General features: G+C 34.5%; 3 protein-coding genes across 5 annotated transcripts; 1 reads left to right on the top strand and 2 right to left on the bottom strand.

The window, feature by feature from the left end:
- Positions 1-1207: 1207 nt before the first annotated feature.
- On the bottom strand, positions 1208-7868 carry LOC130933710 (uncharacterized). Its single transcript, XM_057863329.1, has 14 exons — positions 7628-7868; positions 6791-6892; positions 6638-6700; positions 6361-6422; positions 6180-6277; positions 5929-5980; positions 5351-5443; positions 4834-4944; positions 4124-4478; positions 3550-3998; positions 2985-3094; positions 2178-2236; positions 1890-2077; positions 1208-1501 (listed from the first exon to the last, which is right to left on the bottom strand). Exons 1-14 carry the CDS (start codon positions 7866-7868, stop codon positions 1313-1315), a joined length of 2172 nt encoding a protein of 723 aa, XP_057719312.1. The 3' UTR covers positions 1208-1312.
- Positions 7534-12638, top strand: LOC130932460 (GTP-binding protein BRASSINAZOLE INSENSITIVE PALE GREEN 2, chloroplastic). Of its 3 annotated transcripts, none has more exons than XM_057861787.1 (7): positions 7534-7771; positions 8415-8508; positions 8624-8679; positions 9301-9456; positions 9557-10878; positions 11141-11308; positions 11919-12638. In XM_057861787.1, the coding sequence occupies exons 2-7, from the start codon at positions 8477-8479 to the stop codon at positions 12279-12281; spliced, it is 2097 nt and encodes a 698-aa protein (XP_057717770.1). In that variant the 5' UTR covers positions 7534-7771; positions 8415-8476; the 3' UTR covers positions 12282-12638. The 3 variants fall into 3 exon arrangements, with proteins under 3 accessions (XP_057717770.1, XP_057717774.1, XP_057717771.1); XM_057861791.1 differs by having other exon boundaries at positions 9557-10882; positions 11145-11308; XM_057861788.1 differs by having other exon boundaries at positions 7544-7771; positions 8420-8508.
- Positions 12639-12803: 165 nt separating this feature from the next.
- Positions 12804-14701, bottom strand: LOC130932461 (protein EARLY RESPONSIVE TO DEHYDRATION 15). The gene is made up of 3 exons (XM_057861792.1): positions 14462-14701; positions 13423-13788; positions 12804-13154 (listed from the first exon to the last, which is right to left on the bottom strand). Exons 2-3 carry the CDS (start codon positions 13730-13732, stop codon positions 13108-13110), a joined length of 357 nt encoding a protein of 118 aa, XP_057717775.1. The 5' UTR covers positions 13733-13788; positions 14462-14701; the 3' UTR covers positions 12804-13107.
- Positions 14702-21570: the final 6869 nt, after the last annotated feature.

Below are 21570 nucleotides of genomic sequence, written 5' to 3'. Positions count from 1 at the left end.
TCTTGAAATCTTTTAATGTTTTGCTAGTTAAGGATGAAGCACAGCAGAGACGATCTAGAAAAAAAAGCTAAAAGAACAGTAAAACAGTACCTTGAATAATGTTTTTTCATTTTTTCTGGTGATTTTTTATGGAGATTTGTATCTTTTCTTCTTAATTTCTTCTACTCTTCGCAGAATCGTAGCTCAATTTAAAAGAGTAGTACATGTGTTCTTTTCTTGGACTTGGGCCAACTTGTATAGCTTGTAAGCCAAAAATACTTGTATATATAGCAGACTTCAAATTTCCATAGACATCAACTTTGCCCCCTCCTTTAAATGCGAAACATGGCTTCCACTATATTCTCCATTGAATAAGGTGAAAACTCAATCTACAATGGTAATAGTCAAATCAATTCTTAAAATATAGCTCGTTATTTAAATTTGTTTTTAAAAAATTTTATAATTAAATTAATTATTTAAATATTATAAATTAATTATTTTTATTTTTCAGTCATTCAATTAATAGTTCAATAATTAATTTAGTATTATATTATATTAAAATTTAAGTTTATATAATTAAAAAATAAACTAAATTGATAGATTTTTATAAATATATTTATTTAGAATCTAATAGAATAAGTTAAGTATCATATATACTGTCTTTTAACGTTTTATATCATTAATTATTAACAAAAACTATTAATTGAATGACAGAAAGACAAATAATTAATTTGTAATATTTAAAAGACTAATTTAATTGATAAAATTTTTTAATAACAAATTTAAAAAATAACTTATCTTTTAGGAACTAATTTAATCATTAACCCTAGTATTTCATTTCATGCCCTACACAAATTTACATTATTATTGCATCACCTTGATGATCTAAAGTAACTACTAATGATTATATATATCTTATGAAACGGAAAACCAAACCAGAAGTGCACTGCTATTATGCATAATATTACTCAATCATTCATATGTTATTGCAATACCTGTAATATAATATTCAGAAATAAATAGACATGAAAAAGTCGAAATCTCAAACAAATATATAAGACACAAAAATCCTAAGCTTAACCTGGTGATCCATGCAATAATGCACTGCTATAAATTTGAAACTATGAGAGTAACATTTATCATGATTTGATATAATTAACTGAATGCATGATGCACCAAGTTCAACCTGGTTGGTGCTTCATAGCAATGTCACTAAAAGGTACACATTCTTATTTTAATGGTGGAATAGAAAGGGGCAAAATTACTAAATTATCAGAGAAATTCTTATGTACTGCACCAGATAAATAATCACTGGCCATGCTGACATACTTCCTCATAAGGACTGAGCGAATTGGGAGGCCTGCAAGTCAAGCTCCTGTCTCATAACACAGTTCATAAACCACTCACTGCTGAAAGTCCGGATTCCTTTCTTTGCAGCCATCATTGCTTCTTCTGTATCTTCTTCGCATGTCACAAAGATTGTTGTTGATGTCTCATTTACTTTTTCCAGCCCATTGATAACCTAATGAACAAAATGAGTGGAAATTGATCACAACTTCACAAGTGAGGATAAGAAAACAGATTGCAACATGCTTTATAAAATTAATATAAAGAATGATTTTAGATCAAACCAGATTAGTAAACTTGTCCAAAAAACTTTCCCATTTTCAAAACTAGGTTGACTAAATTATTACTGTCTTTTCTAGAAAAAAAAGGGGAGGGGGGGGGGGGGTTGTTTTATTGTCATAACTCAGAAGAGTACCTCCAAAGGTAAGAAATATGATAGGCATAATATTTGCATTCGAATGTTTCATTATTCAAAAAAAGGCTTTAGGGTTTTAGCACTTTCAGCGTGTATAATTGATGGGAAATGAAGCATTGTTTAAGCGTTCTGAAATATAAATACTTACATTACCACCAGCAGACCTGACAATAGCAGATAGAGTGTCAGCAGGAGTTCGAACATGAGCTGCAATGCATACATTGTAGCCCTTAAACAAAGAATGGGGGCTAGCTTTTGCTCGGAAGATTGCACTTTTTAAATCAGATTTGTGCTTCAGCATGTACTCCTCATCATTCAGTATGTGAGGCAACTCATCTGCGTTTCATTTTTTGGTGAGATGACTCAAATGAGTGTGTAAGCTGTCATGAATAATTACTAAGTATAATCATAGACAAGATAAAATTGCCCAGCTTACCGACGAATCTGCCTTCACGAAAGCTTTGCTTTAACCAACTTGATGAGAGCACCCAAGCCCTGTATAGTTTATCAATATTTTGTTACTAATTATAAAATATAAATAATCAACATAATCAATGCAGAGTAGGGCATCTTAACAGATGCAGAACTCATAGGAAATTAGGAATCAAACTTCAAAATGTTATTTTCTTCTCCCCTGGCAAGGTCCAAAGCCCCAAATACAAAAGATCACAATTCTAGCACTGAGTTTTTCACAATTTGGCTATGACAGTGAATGACAGAATGAAGATCCTCTAACTCAGTGTTCCCTACATTGAGAATCTACAATGTGAAATGCCAGATAAAAGAAACGCAACATGTATAAATGAATTTTTTGTTCCAGTTGCAGTATGATATAATTGTTCTCTTCCCAATGATATCATGAACCGAAGGAGTTTAGCATTTCTCCAAAGTAAGGTATAATGTTAATTGTTGGATAATCTCTTGGTTAGCATAGTTGAACCTATAACATAACCCCAAAAAAAAGGATTCGTTTTTGAAAGCAACTATTATTTTCAGAAAAAAAAAAAGAGCTTTCTTCAAATATCCACAATCCTACTTTGGTAACGAGCACACTAGATCGTTTCGAGATGTATAAAACTGAGATTTGGTGGCCACAGATATTCGGATATTCAACTGCACGATATGAGAGGAATATTATTCACCCGAACATATATTGCCGAGAACTAGTATTTCAAGTTCCAACTACAATAAAATTTCAGTATGAAGCTAGGCATGTTTCTTAGGATTACAAATTTGAACCTACCCAGAACAGAGAGCAGTGCAGAAATTCATAGTTTTCCTCACTTTTCCTGTGACAACATGTGTTACCATGCTTCCATCATACGCAACAGTTCCACCAAGGTCTTCAATAACCTATATGTGAAACAAATCTTTAATGGCTGCTATGTTCCAAAAAGAAACATGACTCATTTGATAACCATTAATAGGGTAAAAAATTACAATGATCTTTAAATTGCCAGACGTCTCAATACTTAAAATCAATAATATTATATAGAGGAATGCTAGAGGATCATCAGAATTTATTGTTTTTGACCATCAGTTAGCCATCAATGTTTAAAAGTATGAGATAAAGTATGTTGTTGGATTACTAGACTAAAGGAACTAGACTAAAAAAATTGAGCTGATGACTAAGTGATGGCCAAAAACAATAAATTTTAATGGGCCCCTAGCATTTCTCAATTATATATTCAAAAGGATCAAATTAAGTCTCTGTATAAATGAACACATAAATCAACCACAAATGCCAGCAATCTCCTCACTAGTATGTAATTATAAATTGCTCTGGTGAAGTGGTGAAATAAACATACCTTTGAAAGCTGTGTTCTCTTAGTATCATCTGCAATATTCATTAACATAATTCTAAAGGATTGTTTAGTTGACGGCAGTTCCTTGTCGTTGGGTGCTTCTAATTGTACATGATCCTCCATATATTTCTCAGAAACTTCTGCACTCAGAGGATCAACGCGAGGGACTTCTTGAAAACAAGGATTGGGCCTATTAGCCTCTGATGTAAAACCGTTGCTAGAATCTGATCGACAGTCAGCCAACTGGCTTCCCTTCACCCTTTTAGATTTCAATGAGGATATAGAGGATTCCCAGCCCCTTTTTGCACCTTTTGGAAAAAGATGACAAAGCTTCATGTTATCATCAATTTCATCCTGTGAATTTTCTGCAGCAGTAGCATTTCTGTCCTCATATGCTCTGACAAAAGGAAAAATGTCACTGCGGCCATGTTCGAGATTGTGACTGTCAAGCCCTGTTCATATTGTGAAAGATATAAATGCAGCAAGAAATGAATTAGACATTATAATAAAAAGATTCTTTAGTTTCATTTTGATTTCCAAAACTAATGTGTGAGAGATAGATAGATCAATGTATTACCACACAGTTTGCCATATTCTCTTGACGATCCAGCTTTCATCAAACCTTCAGCTTGACTTTTATCTTTACTTTCTATGATATGGGTTGAATGATTAGACAGGTTCAAATCAATGTGCAGCAATCCTGAACATTTCAGCTGCTCATTTTCAGCAATGGCAGGTGTCAAGGAATGATGACAGAGAGGTGAAGGAAGACAGTGCATAGAGTCAGCTGCATCGGCTGAGAATTCTGTCCTTAGATGGCAAGCCATGAGAGTTGAACCACCAGGAAAGCATAATGCTTTGCGAATACTAGCTTTTACAGGAAACCTGCGGGCTTTACCTTTGGCATCAACCTGTGCTATTGATATAAAACCCTGAATTTGCAGTCAGAAAGAGATAACTTAGAACATCAGAACCATAGAATTATCTTTTGCAGGAGGAAAGAAAAATTGTAGTTCTAATGAAATATGAAGACAAATGTTCTTGACGTTATTGAGCAGTAATCTTATAACATGACATACCTCATCACAAGTATTAATTCTTTTCACTAAAACGCATAAGTATGTAGCTAAAAGAAAAATGAAAACATAATTCTCACAATGATAGTTGTGTTTGTATGTATCAAATATTCTAGACAAGGAGTGAAACAAGATGCATTCATACAAGAAAGAAAAAATAGCCGAAAGAGGCTACACAATCTTCTCAAGACAAATTTCATCTATAAATTACCTGTTTAAGCCAAAATCCTTCTGATTCTTTGTCTCCCCAGCAGAAAATGGAACGAACACCAATATTTTGAAGTCTCTTCTGTAGCTCCAGAAACAACAGACGGCCAAAACCCTACAGGATATAAACTAGTAATTAACAGAGAATATGATTGTGGTCAAGACACACATAAATGTAAAGAGAAACAGCCAACTACAATATGCCCTAAGACTTCACCAAGAGGCACTCTGAGGCATCAATGTGAAAAAGATGATCATATTGGTTTTGATTATGTACATTCTAAAGTTGTACTACTCACATTTATGGAGAATGAATTCACAAAGGTATCCACCATCAATTTAACTTCATTAAAAGTCAGAAAAGACGGAAAAATCACACTTGGAAGTTTGCAATCAAAGAAATGCCCAGAATATTTTCGATGCACACACACACAAAAGTTCTTAAAACTGACAAGAAATCACATGTTGCTTAAAAAGCAAAAAGCTGGAATTAAGAATGAAATCTAGATATTAGAACAGACCTTCCGTTGGTAGATTTCCCTCACAGCTGTAAGTGGGATCTCTGCATATTCTGTATCTGCAGGGATGATTTGATATGTAATTGCAGCTATAACCTGTAAATGACATAAAATATATCAATAATATGCTACACTATTGCCATACAAATATTTTTTTTTTTAAGATTACATTCAACTAATTTCCATCAATAAGCACAGCTTTTTAGGAGATGGTAAGAATTTTATTTTTTGTTCTTTCTATGTCCTGATGATTGCTAGGTCTTTTTCATTAGAAAGCCCAATCTACTAAAAGAACCAAAACACTCCACAAATGGTTACTGAATACATTCTTTAGTCCTGTACTTCAATACAATTACATGCCAAACAGTCTTGGATAAAAACGACATTTTTTCACTTTAGGAAACAGACTCAGGCTTTGCAGAACTTATAATAATGCAAAATATGACCAGAAGCATTGTCCTTCAACCTTTAGGATAGTGGAACACAATTTACTTATTTCAGTTTAAAGTAGTTTTATACATTGAAATGACACTATTGTTACTCATGATGATTCTCTACTTACAGCCATGTATCAAACTTACCTTTCCGGAATCTTCAACAGAACTGGAATTAAGAAGTAGTGTTCGATATTTCCTGCATGAACAAGCAAGCAAGAATAAAAAAACCTATCATACATACCTCTCAACTAGGCACAGTACACATGAACACTAAGCTACACTTTACATGCTAAAAATTGTTCCCAAAACCAAAAGCTCCCATTATTTCAATACATGACAGAAACAAAAGCAATAACTATCATGGAAAGCACATCATAGAAGTAAGAACCCACTACCCATTGGTCACACATCTTTCAAGAAATTTTGATTGCTTTCCAGTATTAGCAGCATAATTCATTCCTGGTAGCTCTGCCTTATACATCTCTAGAACTTCCTGCAAACCCATTTCTAGAGATATATAGAGTCATTATAGAAGAGTGAGGAGTACACACAGAGCAACAATGAAAAGGGTGTTACCTGAAGGTAGGATTTGCTTATCCCAGCATCATCTTTAGGACTAACAAGCATGAACTCATGTTCTATACAGTAAAAAACCAAATAAGACACACTAACAAGCTCTTCTCTTTTCCGCCAGGACAAAAACAAAAAAGAATGCTCAAATGACTTAAAATTCGCGTCATGCTATTACAGTAATTGCAGTTATGCATTTTCCCATAATCATTTCCACAAATTCGTATTGTATCCACATGCAAAAAATTAACATCACAATCACATGGAAACATAAACCACTTACCTCTATCATCGGAATTTAAATCCCCAGTAGCATTTCCATTGTTCGCATACTCTTCTTGTGCCACTGTTTATAGGGGCAGAAAAATGGCAAAATTAAATAAATAATGAATAAATAGCAAAATCGCATCAAACCGAAAAATAAATGAATAAACACCTGATACTATTATCTTCCCGTTTCTCGGGAGAGAGATTACGGTGCTGTTTGATTCGGATTTGCATGTGAAGTTTTTGGCCTCAACAGTGATCTCGCAGTTACCTGTGAAAAAAATGAGAATGTAACAATCGTGGTTATAGATGGAGCATCCAAAATGAGAATCAAAGAGGTTGTGGTTCTTCACCGATGGAGATTGGAGACAAAGGTTTTTGTTTTGGTTCTGGAGCCCCAGGTTTTTGTTTTCGCGCCATTTTTTATTTCAAGTCTTCGTTTTGGTTTCAAGTTTTTGACCAAACGCTCTATATATAGTCAAATCGTGGTGGCATTTTGGTCATCACATGTGATGTTTTTTGGTCATTGTCTGGGCCGGATAACCTAGCCCCGAAAGAGATACATCTGCAAACATTGGTGAGCAGTTTCACTTTCACTCCGTCTTCCCAGCTCCATGGCCTTCAATGATGGTTTCATACCTCACCTTGAGCCACGTTTTTTTGCTCTTTTTCATTAATTGGCCGAAGCCCAAACTGGGCCCAACATTTTTGCTCCTCTTCTTCTTCATATCGTTATAGATAAGGTTCTGAAAACCGGTTCGAACCGGTTGAACCGTAAACCGTGAAGAAATACGACTCGGACAAACAGAAAAACCGGAGATTTCAAAACCGGAGTTGAACCGGTGAACCGGCCGGTTTTTTGAATGCATATCCAAACGTTGCCGTTTCAATCTCTCGGTAACTCCGTAGTCCATCACTCCATCCTGATGCCCAGATCCAGCCTCCAGTAGCCAGTTAGCCCTAACTCCATCCTCCCAATCTCATCGAGCTCACCTCCGTCCCTCACCTCCGTTCAGCACTTCAGCCACCGCCTCTTGCCGCCGCCGTCGCGACAGGGCTCGCTCCCTTCCACCACTGCTCCTTGTCTTGGTCACTCGGTGTCTCTGTCTCCCTCTTGCATGCTCTGTTGAAGGCGTCTTCGAGCATTCAGGTAATTTTTTGAACTGTGAACTGAAGGCGTCTTGGTCACTCCGCTCCTTGTCTCTGTCCCTCGTTACAATGATTGTTTGATTGAATAACTGTTGCATGTCTCTGTCTCCCTAATGAGTATGATTGAATAATTGTTTGAATCTATGAAGCTCTGTGAACTGAAGTCTGAAGTCTGATATACGATAATCTGATATAGTGATACTAAACTGTGAAGTGTGAAGTCTGTGAAGCTCTGTAAACTGAACTGTGAACTTTGTTTAATAATTGTTGTTTACTGAATTGATTTTTCTTTTACTGAACTGAATTTTGTTGTTTGTTGAATAATTGTGAATAATTTTGAATAATTTTGGATGTTGTTTGTTGAGAACTTGAGATTATTGGGTTGGAGTGGATTGTTGTGATATTGTTGAGAGCTTGAGATTATACTTTTATGCTTCTAGCTTCTAGGTTTTTTCAAACAATAATTGTTGAATAATCTGTAAACTTGTTATGGTTTGAATAATTGTTAATTATTATGAGTTTTGCTGCTGTTATTGGTTGAATAATTGTTGAATTTTGCTGTTGTTATTGGTTGAATTTTGCTGCTGTCATTGGTTGAATTTTGCTGCTGTCATTGGTTGAACTTTGCTGCTGTTATTATTCAGATCAGACTCTTATGCATAGAGATAGAGTGTGGAGCTAACAAGTGAAGCTATAGAGTTTTTGAATGGTACCTTTCGATTGTTGGATACAGATAAAGTATGTAACAACATTTTTTATCCACTCCAATATGCACCTCCATTTAGTTAGCTTCCATGCTCATTTTAATTTATACTTTCTATTCTTTGATGTTTCAAAACTTGACACTTTCTAGGATCGATCCCTATACCCTGCAGAAGTTGATAAGCTTTTTAATACTGCTCCAGAGAGGTGAACATTCCCTTTATTTGTCCCTTTTTCTTTTCTTGAATAAATAATCATATTAATCTGCACTTTTTTTTGGTTTTGTTTTTTTTTTTTGGAGGGGGGAGGTATATTAATCTGCATAGTTAAGTTACTCTTGTGACATTGAGGAAGTAGACTTAAATTGTTTGATGGCCTCTAATAGCTCGAGCTATTGATTAAGTATTAACAGTAGAGCTTTGAGACAGTTTTTAGGTCCAACACTCAATAACAATTAGATTTTGTGTAGTTAATATGTTATACTAGGCTTATCATATATTGTATTTAATTTGTTAGGACGAAAAGACAAAAAAGAAAGCAAAAGGTACAATACGAAAGTATTTGAATGAGATCATAATATTTTGATTTATGTAGTACTTTTAATTTAGATGATATTTTAACGATTATATTAGACTATATTTATGTTTTAGTGTGTTTATTTATTTTTTATTTATTATTTTATTATAAAACGGTTTTTCGGTTTAACTACGGTCGAACCGGTTGAACCTATAAATCAGTGAACCAATAGCTAAAGCGGTTTGATGATTGGTTCGGTTGTCAGAACCTTGGTTATAATCCTTTCCTCCTCCTTCGTTCCCTCTGCTGCAGAACTTGAACCAGTGTTCCTCTCTGCTTCGCTTCATGCATTGGAAGCCATGGCGATATTCTTCTCTACAATTGTATCTCTTAATTTTCCTGCGTGCAAGTTTTCCTTCCTCAACAACGTACCTGATCAACCACTCAAGAGTTTGCGTCATTTCACAGGTAAGAACCTAGAATCCCACTTCATGTTGCTTTAGTTTCTCGCTCTTCGCTTTTTGATGCCCATTTGGCTGAAGCGTAGTTATACTTTACTGGAGTGTAGATAATTCTGTTCATACTAGAAAAGTTCCTTGCTTTATTGCTTTTGCGGTAAACGGAAGCTCCGCTGTTCAAACAGAGAAAAGAAACACGCCAAGGAAAAAGGGTAGGAACCCGTTTTTGAGTGAGGGGAGAGATGAGGATGAGAGTCGTGGACCAATTTGCCCTGGTTGTGGGGTCTTCATGCAAGATGAGGACCCTAACCTTCCTGGGTACTATCAACAAAGGAAGGTGAAAATGGAAGATGAACTATTAGATGAGGATGATGATGTGTTTGATGATATTAATAGAGTAAAAGAAGAAGAAAATGATGATGATGATGTGGGGTCTCTGGATGGCATTGAAAATGAACTTGGAGGAGGTATTGAGGTATTACCGGATGATTTCGATTGGGATTCTGACGAGTGGGAAGCTAAGTTGTTGGGTGAAGAGGATGATGAGGCTGATTTAAACGGCTTTGCGCCTGCGGGGGTTGGGTATGGTAACATCACTGAGGAGGTCCTGGAGAGGAAGAGGAAGAAGAAGGTATCGAAAGCTGAGAAGAAGAAGTTGGCTAGGGAGGCCCAAAAGGTGAAGGAAGAGGTTACCGTGTGCGCTAGGTGTCATTCCTTGAGGAATTATGGCCAGGTGAAAAACCAGACTGCTGAGAATTTGATACCCGATTTTGATTTCGATAGGTTGATTTCCACTAGGTTGATGAACCCTTCTGGCAATGGCAGTGCTACTGTTGTTGTTATGGTTGTGGATTGTGTTGATTTTGATGGTTCTTTCCCTAGGACGGCAGCAAAATCGTTGTTTAAGGCATTGGAAAGAAACCAGGATGACTCGAAGAAGGGTAAGAAACTGCCAAAGCTAGTTCTTGTGGCTACAAAGGTTGATCTCCTTCCATCAGAGGTTTCCCCTGCAAGGTTAGATAGATGGGTTAGACACCGAGCAAGTGCTGCAGGAGCACCTAAACTAAGTGCAGTTTATCTTGTAAGTTCTCGAAAGGATTTAGGTGTAAGGAATCTGTTGTCCTTCATAAAGGACTTGGCAGGTCCTCGTGGGAATGTGTGGGTGATTGGGTCTCAGAATGCGGGGAAGTCTACTCTAATCAATGCATTTTCAAAGAAACACGGAGCTAAAGCTACAAAGCTCACAGAAGCTCCGATTCCTGGGACAACACTTGGGATCTTGAGAATTGGAGGAATTTTGTCCGCTAAGACTAAGATGTTTGACACTCCAGGGCTCCTGCATCCCTATTTAATGTCGATGAGACTGAACAGAGAAGAGCAAAAGATGGTTGAGATACGGAAGGAACTTCGACCTCGATCATATAGAATCAAGGCAAGTTATTAATGGCTTATTGCTATTGCCGCTCTCTAAGTTATCTTTAACTTCTTTTTATTGCATAGATTATATGTATACTTTATGCACGTTGTTTATCCGTTAAAGGCTATCAGAAATGGACAATGGCTTGATTTTTTTCCCCCTGCTCCATGGAAACTCCAGTTAATAAATCGAGATAGCAATTTCTTTGGTATCAATATGTAAATTTGGAAAATGGAGATGTGGTTTAGAATCTTACATACTGGTTTTTGACTTACAGGTAGGGCAGGCAGTGCACATTGGTGGCTTGACAAGAATTGACCTTATTGAAGCCTCTGTTGAAACAATATATGTGACCGTTTGGGCATCACCAAATGTTTCTCTTCACATGGGAAAAGTAGAAAATGCTGAAGAGGTTTGGAGTAATCATGTTGGTGTCAGGTTGCAGGTAAACCCTTTCTTTTCTTTTTTTTTTTTTTCTTTTCACAAATCTAAGCATGCCTATATAACTAATTTTAGTGTTAAGGTCTAAAACTGCAGTTTACCTGAGCCTCAAATATGTTTTTCATTTCATTAATTGCTCTTTCATGTCAACTTTCAGTTTACCTTTTTAAATTATAAGGGAAAGCCGGTGTCAAAGAAATGTACTCTATAATGCGAAAACATTCCTTTGGTTGGAACGGGATGAAAAGCTACCATATTCTTTGTAGTGTGGAACCGGGCCTGGGTAATGGAACTTGATAGGTGGAAACAATAATCAATTAGTTGGAAGAGGATTAGTTAGAAAAGAGAGTGTTAGAGATGAATTAGGCACTGATCTGAAAACTTAAAGGGACTGATCTGAAAATTTTAAAAAATTTTAAGAACTTTTATGTGCTTATTAAATAATGATAGCTTATTTGTCTAAATTTTTTAGCAAAACCTGACAGGTGACTAATTTGACTAACAACATAGTGGAGATTGATTTGGTAATTAAAATTTATTGGGGCTAAAGTGTCCGACTAAGAATTAGACTTAAAGTTTCCTCTAACTTCATTTCTTTTTGCATTTTATTTCAGCCTCCCATTGGCAGTGAACACGCTGCTGAATTAGGCACGTGGCAAGAAATGGAAATTAAGGTGTCTGGAACTAGTTGGGAGGTCAACAACGTTGATGTAGCCATAGCTGGCTTAGGTTGGTACTCTCTCTGTCTCAAAGGTGAAGCAACCATGAAACTGTGGACCTTTGATGGTGTTGAAGTAACCTTGAGAGAGCCATTGGTCCTTGACCGGGCCCGGTCCCTCGAAAAACCTGGTTTTTGGTTACCAAGAGCCATCTCTGATGCTATTGGCAACCAAACCAAACTTGAAGCTCAAAAAAGAGAAAAACTTGACGACCAAGATACAGATTTTGTGGGGGCAGGTGCAGAGCTATCAGCTTGAGCAGAACATTTTAATTGTTTTGCAAGAGTGCTTTCAGGTGAAAATAGAAGTGTAACTGAACTTGACGTGTTGCAGAGGCAATAGCATGTTTTCAGCAATAGAGATAAATGCAACGCTTCTTGTTTAAGTGTCACATTCGTGGATTATGTAGTTTTGTTAGATGAGTCGTTGTACATGTCTAGTGATGATATCTGCATTTTTGTGAGGTATTACTTCAAATTTTGTGCAATAGAGAACAGAGAATGAGCTTAGTAATGTCTATGTTTATTCTTGGCCAATTGATGTAAACTGAATTGAAAAAATATTATTACAAAGTTATTCTTATGTACAAATTCGGTTGAGTTAGGCATTCAACAACTTGCATCCCTGTACATCACTATCACCTATTAATATATTTTTGAATCAATATATATTTTCGCTGAATAGTTGTGTGAGTCTAGAGTTCTAAGAATATCGCAAAGAATCAAAGTGACAGATTAATACAAAGAGAGTAAGAGTACATAATCTTGAGAAGACAAACCCTGACAGAAGAAAAAAATCTTTTTGTCATTTTTGTAATTTTAACACTTGTAACATCTCTTACAAGTTACAACATCAGTACACGACATATTTTCACTTTTTTTTTTGTTACCTTTCTTTCTTCCTTCCCTGTTTACAAGAGAGGAGAAAAAGTCGGAACCTGCTATACAAGAGTTACTGGAAAGTTAAAAGCTAGAGATAAACATCAAGGGGTACACTAGCTAAATGACCGCAAGCTAATTAAGGCCATGGCATTCAGCCTGTTTGCTTAGTTACGTTTACAAGCTTCATCTCTGGCTCTTGCAATTTATGCTTTACTCTTCTGTTCCACAAATGTCTTGTGTCCAGTTTCTTCTGCAATCATTAACAACTCCGTTAAGTGAATGAAAATTCATACATGAAATGAAGACAACAATTTAAATATACCCACATAATAAAATTAGATCCCAACAAATTTTGATAAGAGACCTCAATCCTACTACCAATCTTTTTGGTACTTCTTTATATCAATATATATATCTAAATATAAAATTGTAACCAAACATATTGATCCAAATAATACATGGCTCTTTTTCAGCTATTTTAAATTGTTTGATTGAGATAATCCTAACGTATTATTTACCTTCAGATAATCGAATGAACTCTTCAAGCTGAGCTTCCATCACGGAAAGATCTTCACCGGCATCAAGATCAAATATATCAGGCAGCAAATCAACAACATCATTGCCATCTTGATCAAATCCATCATCCTCAGCAGCATAGAAGCCCCCTTCAACCTGTTGCTGGCTTAGCCAGTACTCATGGTACCACGTCAGTGTTGTCACCAGCTGCCACCACTCCGGCGAGAAATCCTCCACCTGCCGGAAGGCGGCTGGAATGTAAAGAGGGGCATTCGGGTTCAGTGTTGATCTTCCTCCAGAGACTAATGCCATCTTGATCTGATTTTTGTTCCTTTTTTATTTTTCAGTCCAATTCTAGTTAGAATTATCTGCGGCACAAATCATCAGCCGTGTTAAAAGTGAATCAACAATGATATATCACAATCAGAAAATTCAAACACAAACTTCCAAGTACCAAGAATAAACATGAAGGTTTCATCTTCTACAGCCCATAGCTACAAATAATTGCTCGCCAGATATCATAATACCGTAAGCATATAAGTCATGATTCATCATTTACGTGAAAAATTCGTGTCTATTTTTAAATTTGTTATGTCATCGTATGGTAATTTTAATTTAGTCCACTATGAATAAGACTAAAAAAATAAATTAAAAAAAAACTTCAGATCTCAGATCAAAATTCAAAACCATCTCCTTTGACTCCTTTAAAGTAAAAATCGGTCAAATCGCTCCATCGAAAAAATTTTCTATATCCAAATGAAAAAGCGCTGACTCGTGAAAATTGTGGATCCTTTGAATTCAAAGACGGATGGACCAAAATCCTTTAGTTTCCAAGCACGAATCGACAAAATGGTCCCACAAAATCGTCAATCTCAACCCGATCACTCAAAATTTTCCATTATTTTCCTTCAATTTCCTCACAACCAAACACCAAAAGCAAACATACAAGCCAAAAAGGAAAAACGAAATTCTCAATTCACGATAACAATTCCTTCGAACGGCATACAGATCGGGGAGAGAGAATTAGGAACGAGCAATTACCTCTCCAGCTACGAGAAATTGGTTACCGACGACGACGATTGACAGACAAGTTGACGCGTCAAGAAAATCGCAAATCCGCAGTATTTATAAAGAGAGAAATCCGAGCCTGTCTTGGTTCGGGTACGGAGTGGGTCCCACCGTTTAGGTTCGGCGAAAGCACCGTGTTAGTGTTGCGTCTTGGTTCGGACGCAACGGTGAGAGAGAGACAGAGAGAGGGGGTGGTCAACGGTCAACGGTGCCGCGTAATGGTGTTGGCTATTGTTGACCCCTTGATCTCTTATATAATGCTTGTTTTCGTTATCCTAACCATTTTCCTCGTTTTTGTTGTTTTTTTTTTCTATGGTTCTTGTTATTTAATTGTGGATAATACAGTTTTTTTTTTGCCTCAGCCATAGAAAATTTTGGGTTTTGTTAAGGGAATAAATTATGGGAAATCTACTAAGTAGTAGTAGTATTCTAGAAAAAAAAAATATTGTTCTCGATCTATAATAATAGTATAATACACATAACATTGGCTAAATTAGAGCGATAAATAACCGCTTAAGGGGTTAATTATTAGCACAAAACGAGGGTTACAACTCAAGGTGGGTGAAATGGTATTTTCATATGATGTCATATGGTAATAGACTAATACTTTTGATTTTTGAATAATTAAAGATATATAGAGATTGAATATAAAATTTTGTTTGAGGTGCATTGATGAATGGTGACTTAAATCTACGTTTTTTAATTTTTATATTGGATTAACAATAATATTTTTTTTATAGATATTAAAGTTGGATGTGTTATTTTTGAATGTAAAAGATAACAGTAAATAAATCAGAGGGTCAAATTTAAGAAACCACAAAATTGGATGGCTAGCTTTTGCTGAAATTTGGACCCTCGGATTTGCTTGCAATCGGGACACGCACGCAAAAATTGAACAATCAAATTTGAATTCATCGAGATCAAACGAGCAAATTCAAGTTTATAAATCTGAACCTCAGATTTGTTGCTTGACTAATCACACGGATAGGATCGAATCTAACAAAATCAAACGGTGGAAACATTCCGCAAACCCGAGACTTAGATTTGTCACCCTTGATGACAAGTGTCACCCATGCAGCTGGATGCGTGGGGTGTGAGGCTCCTTCATTTTTTTTTCTCCCTCGTTGGACTCATCTCTCTCACTCTCATTCTCTTCATCCTCAACAAGCAAAAACTAATGATACCCATAATCGGAGACAAAACTCCTAGCTTTAGCCATAAAAATGCTTAAGAGGACAAAAATTAAAGAAGTTGATCGTCTTAAACTTTACATTGTTAATTATCTTAATAAACCTAATTATATAAGTAAATTTATTATAATTTTTTGCAGTACGAATATAAAAATAATAATATTGTATTTAATGTTATTTATAATAATTAAACTGTCGTATTTGAAATATATATTGTGTGTAAATAATTATTAGTTATGTATATAGTTAGTTTATGTTAATGACAACAATTATTTTCCACATATAAGTCATTTTTCATACAAGTTCATACAAATCATTTTATCCTAATTCACCTCACATACCTCTTAATATCTAACTAGATTTTCAATCAATGCATGAATATAAAATTGCCTTTTTCGAAAGAATTTCGTTTTCGAATTTTCTCAACGTTTTTGATATACGTTCTATTCCATCTATGCGTTCTCTACGTTTCTTTTCGTTCATTCTCTACGTTTTTGAAATCAAGCTCTAAAATCAGTTTTGAATAGTTATCTCGTTGTTGAAGATGATGAATAATTCAAGTTCAGATTGTCAATTTAACCAAAACAAAGTTGATTATTGTTTTGAATCCAATCAAGTGGTTGAGGTATGGCTTCATTCTAGTTAATATTTTTGTTAGTAGTTTATGATTCTGTAGGTGAATAATGTTGTTTTGTTTGTCAAAATTGTTGTTCATCGTTAATGGTTTGAATTGAATGTAATGTAAAAGTTCTGTATTAAAAAAATATTTTTCTATATTTGCAGCAAATTTCGGTGTAACACGAAGATATTTGAGTGTATTGTTTAAGAATTTTTGGTGTATGTGTGCTGATAAGTTCTGCATAATTCAAAACTCTTCTTCTCCTTCCTCCTCATCTTCTACTGCTTCTTGTTATTCTTTTTCATCATCATCATCATCTTTTTTTTTCTTAGTCATCTTTTTTCCCTTATTTTATCTTCTAAAGTTTCTTTTTGTTTTACTCTCTTAACAAGAATAAAAACAAAACAAATCAAACAAAAAAGAAGAAGAAACACATAATGGTACAAAAATACTTGGAAGATGATGAACTTACATTCATTCAACTAAAAGGAAGAAAGAAATAAGTAAGGAAAAATGAAGAAGAAGAAGAAAAATGCAGCATTAGAGGAAACATTTTTCTATATTTGCAGTAAATTTGGGTGTAACACGAAGATATTTAGGTGTAACACGAAGATATTTGAGTGTATTGTTTAAGAATTTTTTATGTATGTGTACTGATAAGTTCTGCATAATTCAAAACTATTCCTCTTCCTCCTCCTCATCTTCTGCTACTGCTTCTTTTTTTTTTCCATCATCATTATCACCATTTTCTTTTTTTCTTATTCATCTTTTCCTTTTTGTTTTACCTTCTCAGATTTCTTTTTGTTTTACTCTCTTAATAAGAATAAAAATAAAAAATCAAACAAAGAAGAAGAAGAAACACATAATATTACAAAATTACTTGGAAGAGGATGAACTTATGTTCATTTAACTAAAAGAAAGAAAGAAGTAAGGAAAAAAAGAAGAAAGAGGAAATATTTTTCTGTATTTGCAACAAATTTGGGTGTAACATGAAGATATTTGAGTGTATTGTTTAAGAATTTTCAGTGTATGTGTGCTGATAAGTTCTGCATAATTCAAAACTCTTCTTCATTCTCCTCCTCATCTTCTACTCTTCTTCATTCTTCTTTATCTTCTTATTTTATTTTCTCATAATTCTTTTCGAATTCAGCTTCACAATTTCCTTTATTTTTCGCAACGATTTTCAGAGATTTTTGAGAGATTTTGATCATTGTTTGAATTTTGAGTATTGCAGTTTTGATTGAGGAAAAAGAACCATTTGCGTTATTCAAGAGTTAAGGACGGAAACACGTATTTACACGTAATTTAAACCGAAAGTTGTTTTTGTTGATTTGGACCAACTTATATAAACTTATATACCAAAAAAATTTATATATATAACAGATCTCTAATAAAAATTAGTATGTTAATAAAAATTAAAGATATATTAGTTATGTCTTAATGAAAATAGAATAAAAAATTATATAACTAATATACGAAATACAATATCTAATAATAATACCAATTTTATTTTAAACTACAAAGTCATCAACTACTTGCATAAATAAGTTAATAATAATACCTCAAACTTAACTATTTCTATAATAAAAAGCTACAATATAATTATTCAAGTTACATGCATGCATTCAAATATTTATAAAATTTTGGTGTACATAGTCTTTAGATTTAATACGTGCATAAAATATGGCTCTTTGAACAGATACTAATTTGTTAATATATTTACCACTTTTATCACATCTGTTTTTATAGTATTATCAACTTTATCCTTGTCTTTATTTAAATCAACAACTTCATAGTTGTTTTTAAATTTTTTTCGTTATCACCGTTGTAATATCTTCATTTGATATTTCAATCAATTTTAAATTATTCGAACTCAATATATAACTTAATAAATGACACTTGTAATCTAGTTTCATAATATATTAAAACATTTTTTTTGTGCTCGCTTCGTCAATGACATATTTTTTTATTTTTTAGTTTATATTTTTCATTGTCCTTTTTATTAGTTCATGTTCTAATTCAAAATTTTACTTTAATTTTATTCCAATTCCTTTAATTTTATTTCTTGTTTCATGTTAAACTTTTTCTGATTCATTTTTTCTCGAGTTTTCATTGAAATTTACTGTTATTATTTTGTCGTATTAATAAAAATGAGTCAATTCATATTAGACACATCTATTATATACAGTCTATAAATTAATCATTTAATAAGAGTCATATCTGTTGTGATAAGAATTGTTGTGATAAGGATGAATGATGTGGATGACCATTTTCTATGAGACTTAGTTTACCAAGGGTGATTGTATTTAATCTAGTTTGAAAAAGTTAAGCCTTGCACATGTATAAATAGGGGCATAGGCTGAAGTTTTTACACACACACAAAAGCAATAAAATAATTCTCTCTCTTTTATGTTGCAATACTTCTCTCACTCTCTTTATACTTCTTTATATTTTATGTTTGTTACCTCTTCCTTGTTTATTTATTTAGTTATTTTATAACACGTTATCAGCACGAAGCTCTAACGAAATTATTAGGAAGATTTCAGGTAACAAATTTTTATTATGTCGAATCTCTTTCTTCTTGAATATAATGCTTTTGATGTATTTAGAAATAATTATTTACCATGGATATTAGATGCTGAAATCTATCTTGATTCAATGGATCTTGAAGATACCATTGAGGCTGAAAATAATACATCCCAGAAGGATATAGCCAAAGCCATAATTCTCTTTCGTCGTCATCTTGAAGTATGATTGAAAAATGAATATCCCACATTAAAAGATCTTGCAGATCTATGGAAAGACCTTGAAGAAATGTACAATCATCAAAAGACGGTTATACCTCCTCAAACCCGATATGTTAGAGAAAATTTTCTCGACCTTCCATATATTGATTGTGCTCCTGCAGCAGCAGTATTGAGAAAAAGAATTTAAAAATGTTCTGAGTTAATTTCTTGCTTTCTTGTTGCTGAACGCAACAATTAGTTGCTCTTAAAAAATCATGAAGCGCGCCCAGCTGGCGCCGCCCCATTTCCTGAAGCAAATACGGAAAATTATAACCCCAGAAGAGGTAAATGGCAAGATTTTGATGACAAGAAAAATTATGGAAGAAAAATGAATTATGTTCACAAGAAAGGATCTCACCAGAAGTGGGATAAAGAAAGAAATAATGAGCAAAGTATATCAATTGAGGATTAATGCCTCCGTTGTGGTGGAAAGGGCCATTGGTCACGTACCTGTCGTCCCCCAAGGCACCTAGTTGATCTTTATCAAGCATTTTTGAAAAAGGATGACAAAGAAAAGGAAACAATTTTTTTTACAAATGATGAAAATTCCACCACTCATTGTGATGTATCTAATTTCTTTAAGGATTTTGAAAGAAATATTGGCTATTTGATCAATGATGGAATAATTTGATATATGTATCTGTTTGTTAAGTATTCATGTGAATAATTTTACTGTGCATGTACTTTTACTCATTTTATTATTATTATTATTTGTCTTTAAAGAAAAATGGCAAGGATATATTCTGAAGATATTTGCCTTGCGGATAGTGTAAGTTCGCACACTATTCTTAAAAGTGATATATATTTTACCCATCTTGTGCCAAAAGAAGAATATGTTAATACTATTATTGGCTCGGGCAATGTGATAGAAGGCTCCGGAAGAGCTATAATTTTGTTTCTTGGAGGAACAAAATTCATAATAAATAATGCACTATTGTCTACCAAGTCTCGAAGAAACTTGTTGAGCTTTAAAGATATTCACCGAAATGGATATCATATTGAGACTATGAATGAGGGAAATCATGAGTACTTATGTATCACAACTCATGATTCAAATAAGAAAGTTATATTACAAAAGTTGCCCTCACTTTCATCTGGGTTGTATTATACCAAGATTAGTGCAATTGAATCACATGCCACTGTAAACCAGAAGTTTACTAGCCCAAATGAATTCATAACTTGGCACGATAGATTGGGTTATCCGGGAACAACCATAATGAGGAGAATTATTGAAAAATTCTCATGGACATTCACTAAAGAACCAGAAGATTCTTAAAACTAGTGAATTTTGTTGTGCTGCATGTTCTCAGGGAAAGTTAATTTTAAGGCCATCACCAGTAAAGATTGGATTTGAGTCCCTTGAATTCCTAGAAAGGATTCAAGGTGATATATGTGGACCTATTCATCCACCATGTGGATCTTTTAGATATTTTATGGTCCTGATAGACGCATCTTCGAGATGGTCACATGTGTGCTTATTATCTTCTCGCAACCTGGCGTTTGCGAGATTACTAGCTCAAATTATTCGATTAAAAGCACAATTTCCAGAAAATCCAATTAAAGCAATTCGTCTTGATAATGCTGGTGAATTTACTTCTCAAGCTTTTGATGCTTATTGTATGGCTAATGGAATAAGTGTTGAACATCCAGTAGCTTATGTTCACACACAAAATGGGTTAGCAGAATCACTTATTAAACGCCTCCAATTAATTGCTAGACCCTTGCTTATGAGAACAAATCTCCCAACCTCGGTTTGGGGGCATGCTATTTTACATGCCGCAGCACTTATTCGTTTGAGGCCAACGAGTTACCATCAGTTCTCTCCTATGCAATTAGCTTTTGGCCAGCAGCCAAATGTTTCCCATTTAAGAATATTTGGGTGCGCGATATATGTTCCCATTGCGCCACCTAATCGCACCAAAATGGGACCCCAAAGAAAATTGGGGATATATGTTGGATATGATTCTCCCTCTATAGTGAGGTATCTTGAGATACAAACTGGTGATGTGTTTAAAGCCCGGTTTGCGGATTGTCATTTTGATGAATCAAAATTTCCAACATTAGGGGGAGAGACTAAGCTTCCTGAAAAGGAACTTAATTGGAACGCATCATCGTTGATGCATTTAGATCCTCGATCAGGGCAATGTGAACTAGAAGTTCAAAAGATTATACATTTGCTAAGAATAGCAAATGAATTGCCTGATGCATTTTCCGATACAAAGAGGATAACCAAATCTTATATACCAGCGGAAAATGCCCCAATTCGAATTGATGTCCCAGTAGGACAAGTAGCCACTGAAGCAAATTCACGTCAGAAGCGTGGCAGGGCGGAAAATGCCCCAATTCGAATTGATGTCCCAGTAGGACAAATAGCCACTGAAGCAAATACACGCCAGAAGCGTGGCAGGCCTGTCGGTTCCAAAGATAAAAATCCTCGAAAGAGAAAAGAGGTAAATATTCCTGTTGAAAAAGACATAGTAAAGACAC

The sequence above is a fragment of the Arachis stenosperma genome, chromosome 6, assembly GCF_014773155.1.
Source record: "Arachis stenosperma cultivar V10309 chromosome 6, arast.V10309.gnm1.PFL2, whole genome shotgun sequence".
Lineage (NCBI taxonomy): Eukaryota > Viridiplantae > Streptophyta > Magnoliopsida > Fabales > Fabaceae > Arachis > Arachis stenosperma.
The sequence above is the reverse complement of the archived record's forward strand: the minus strand, read 5'-3'. Positions and strand labels throughout refer to the sequence as shown.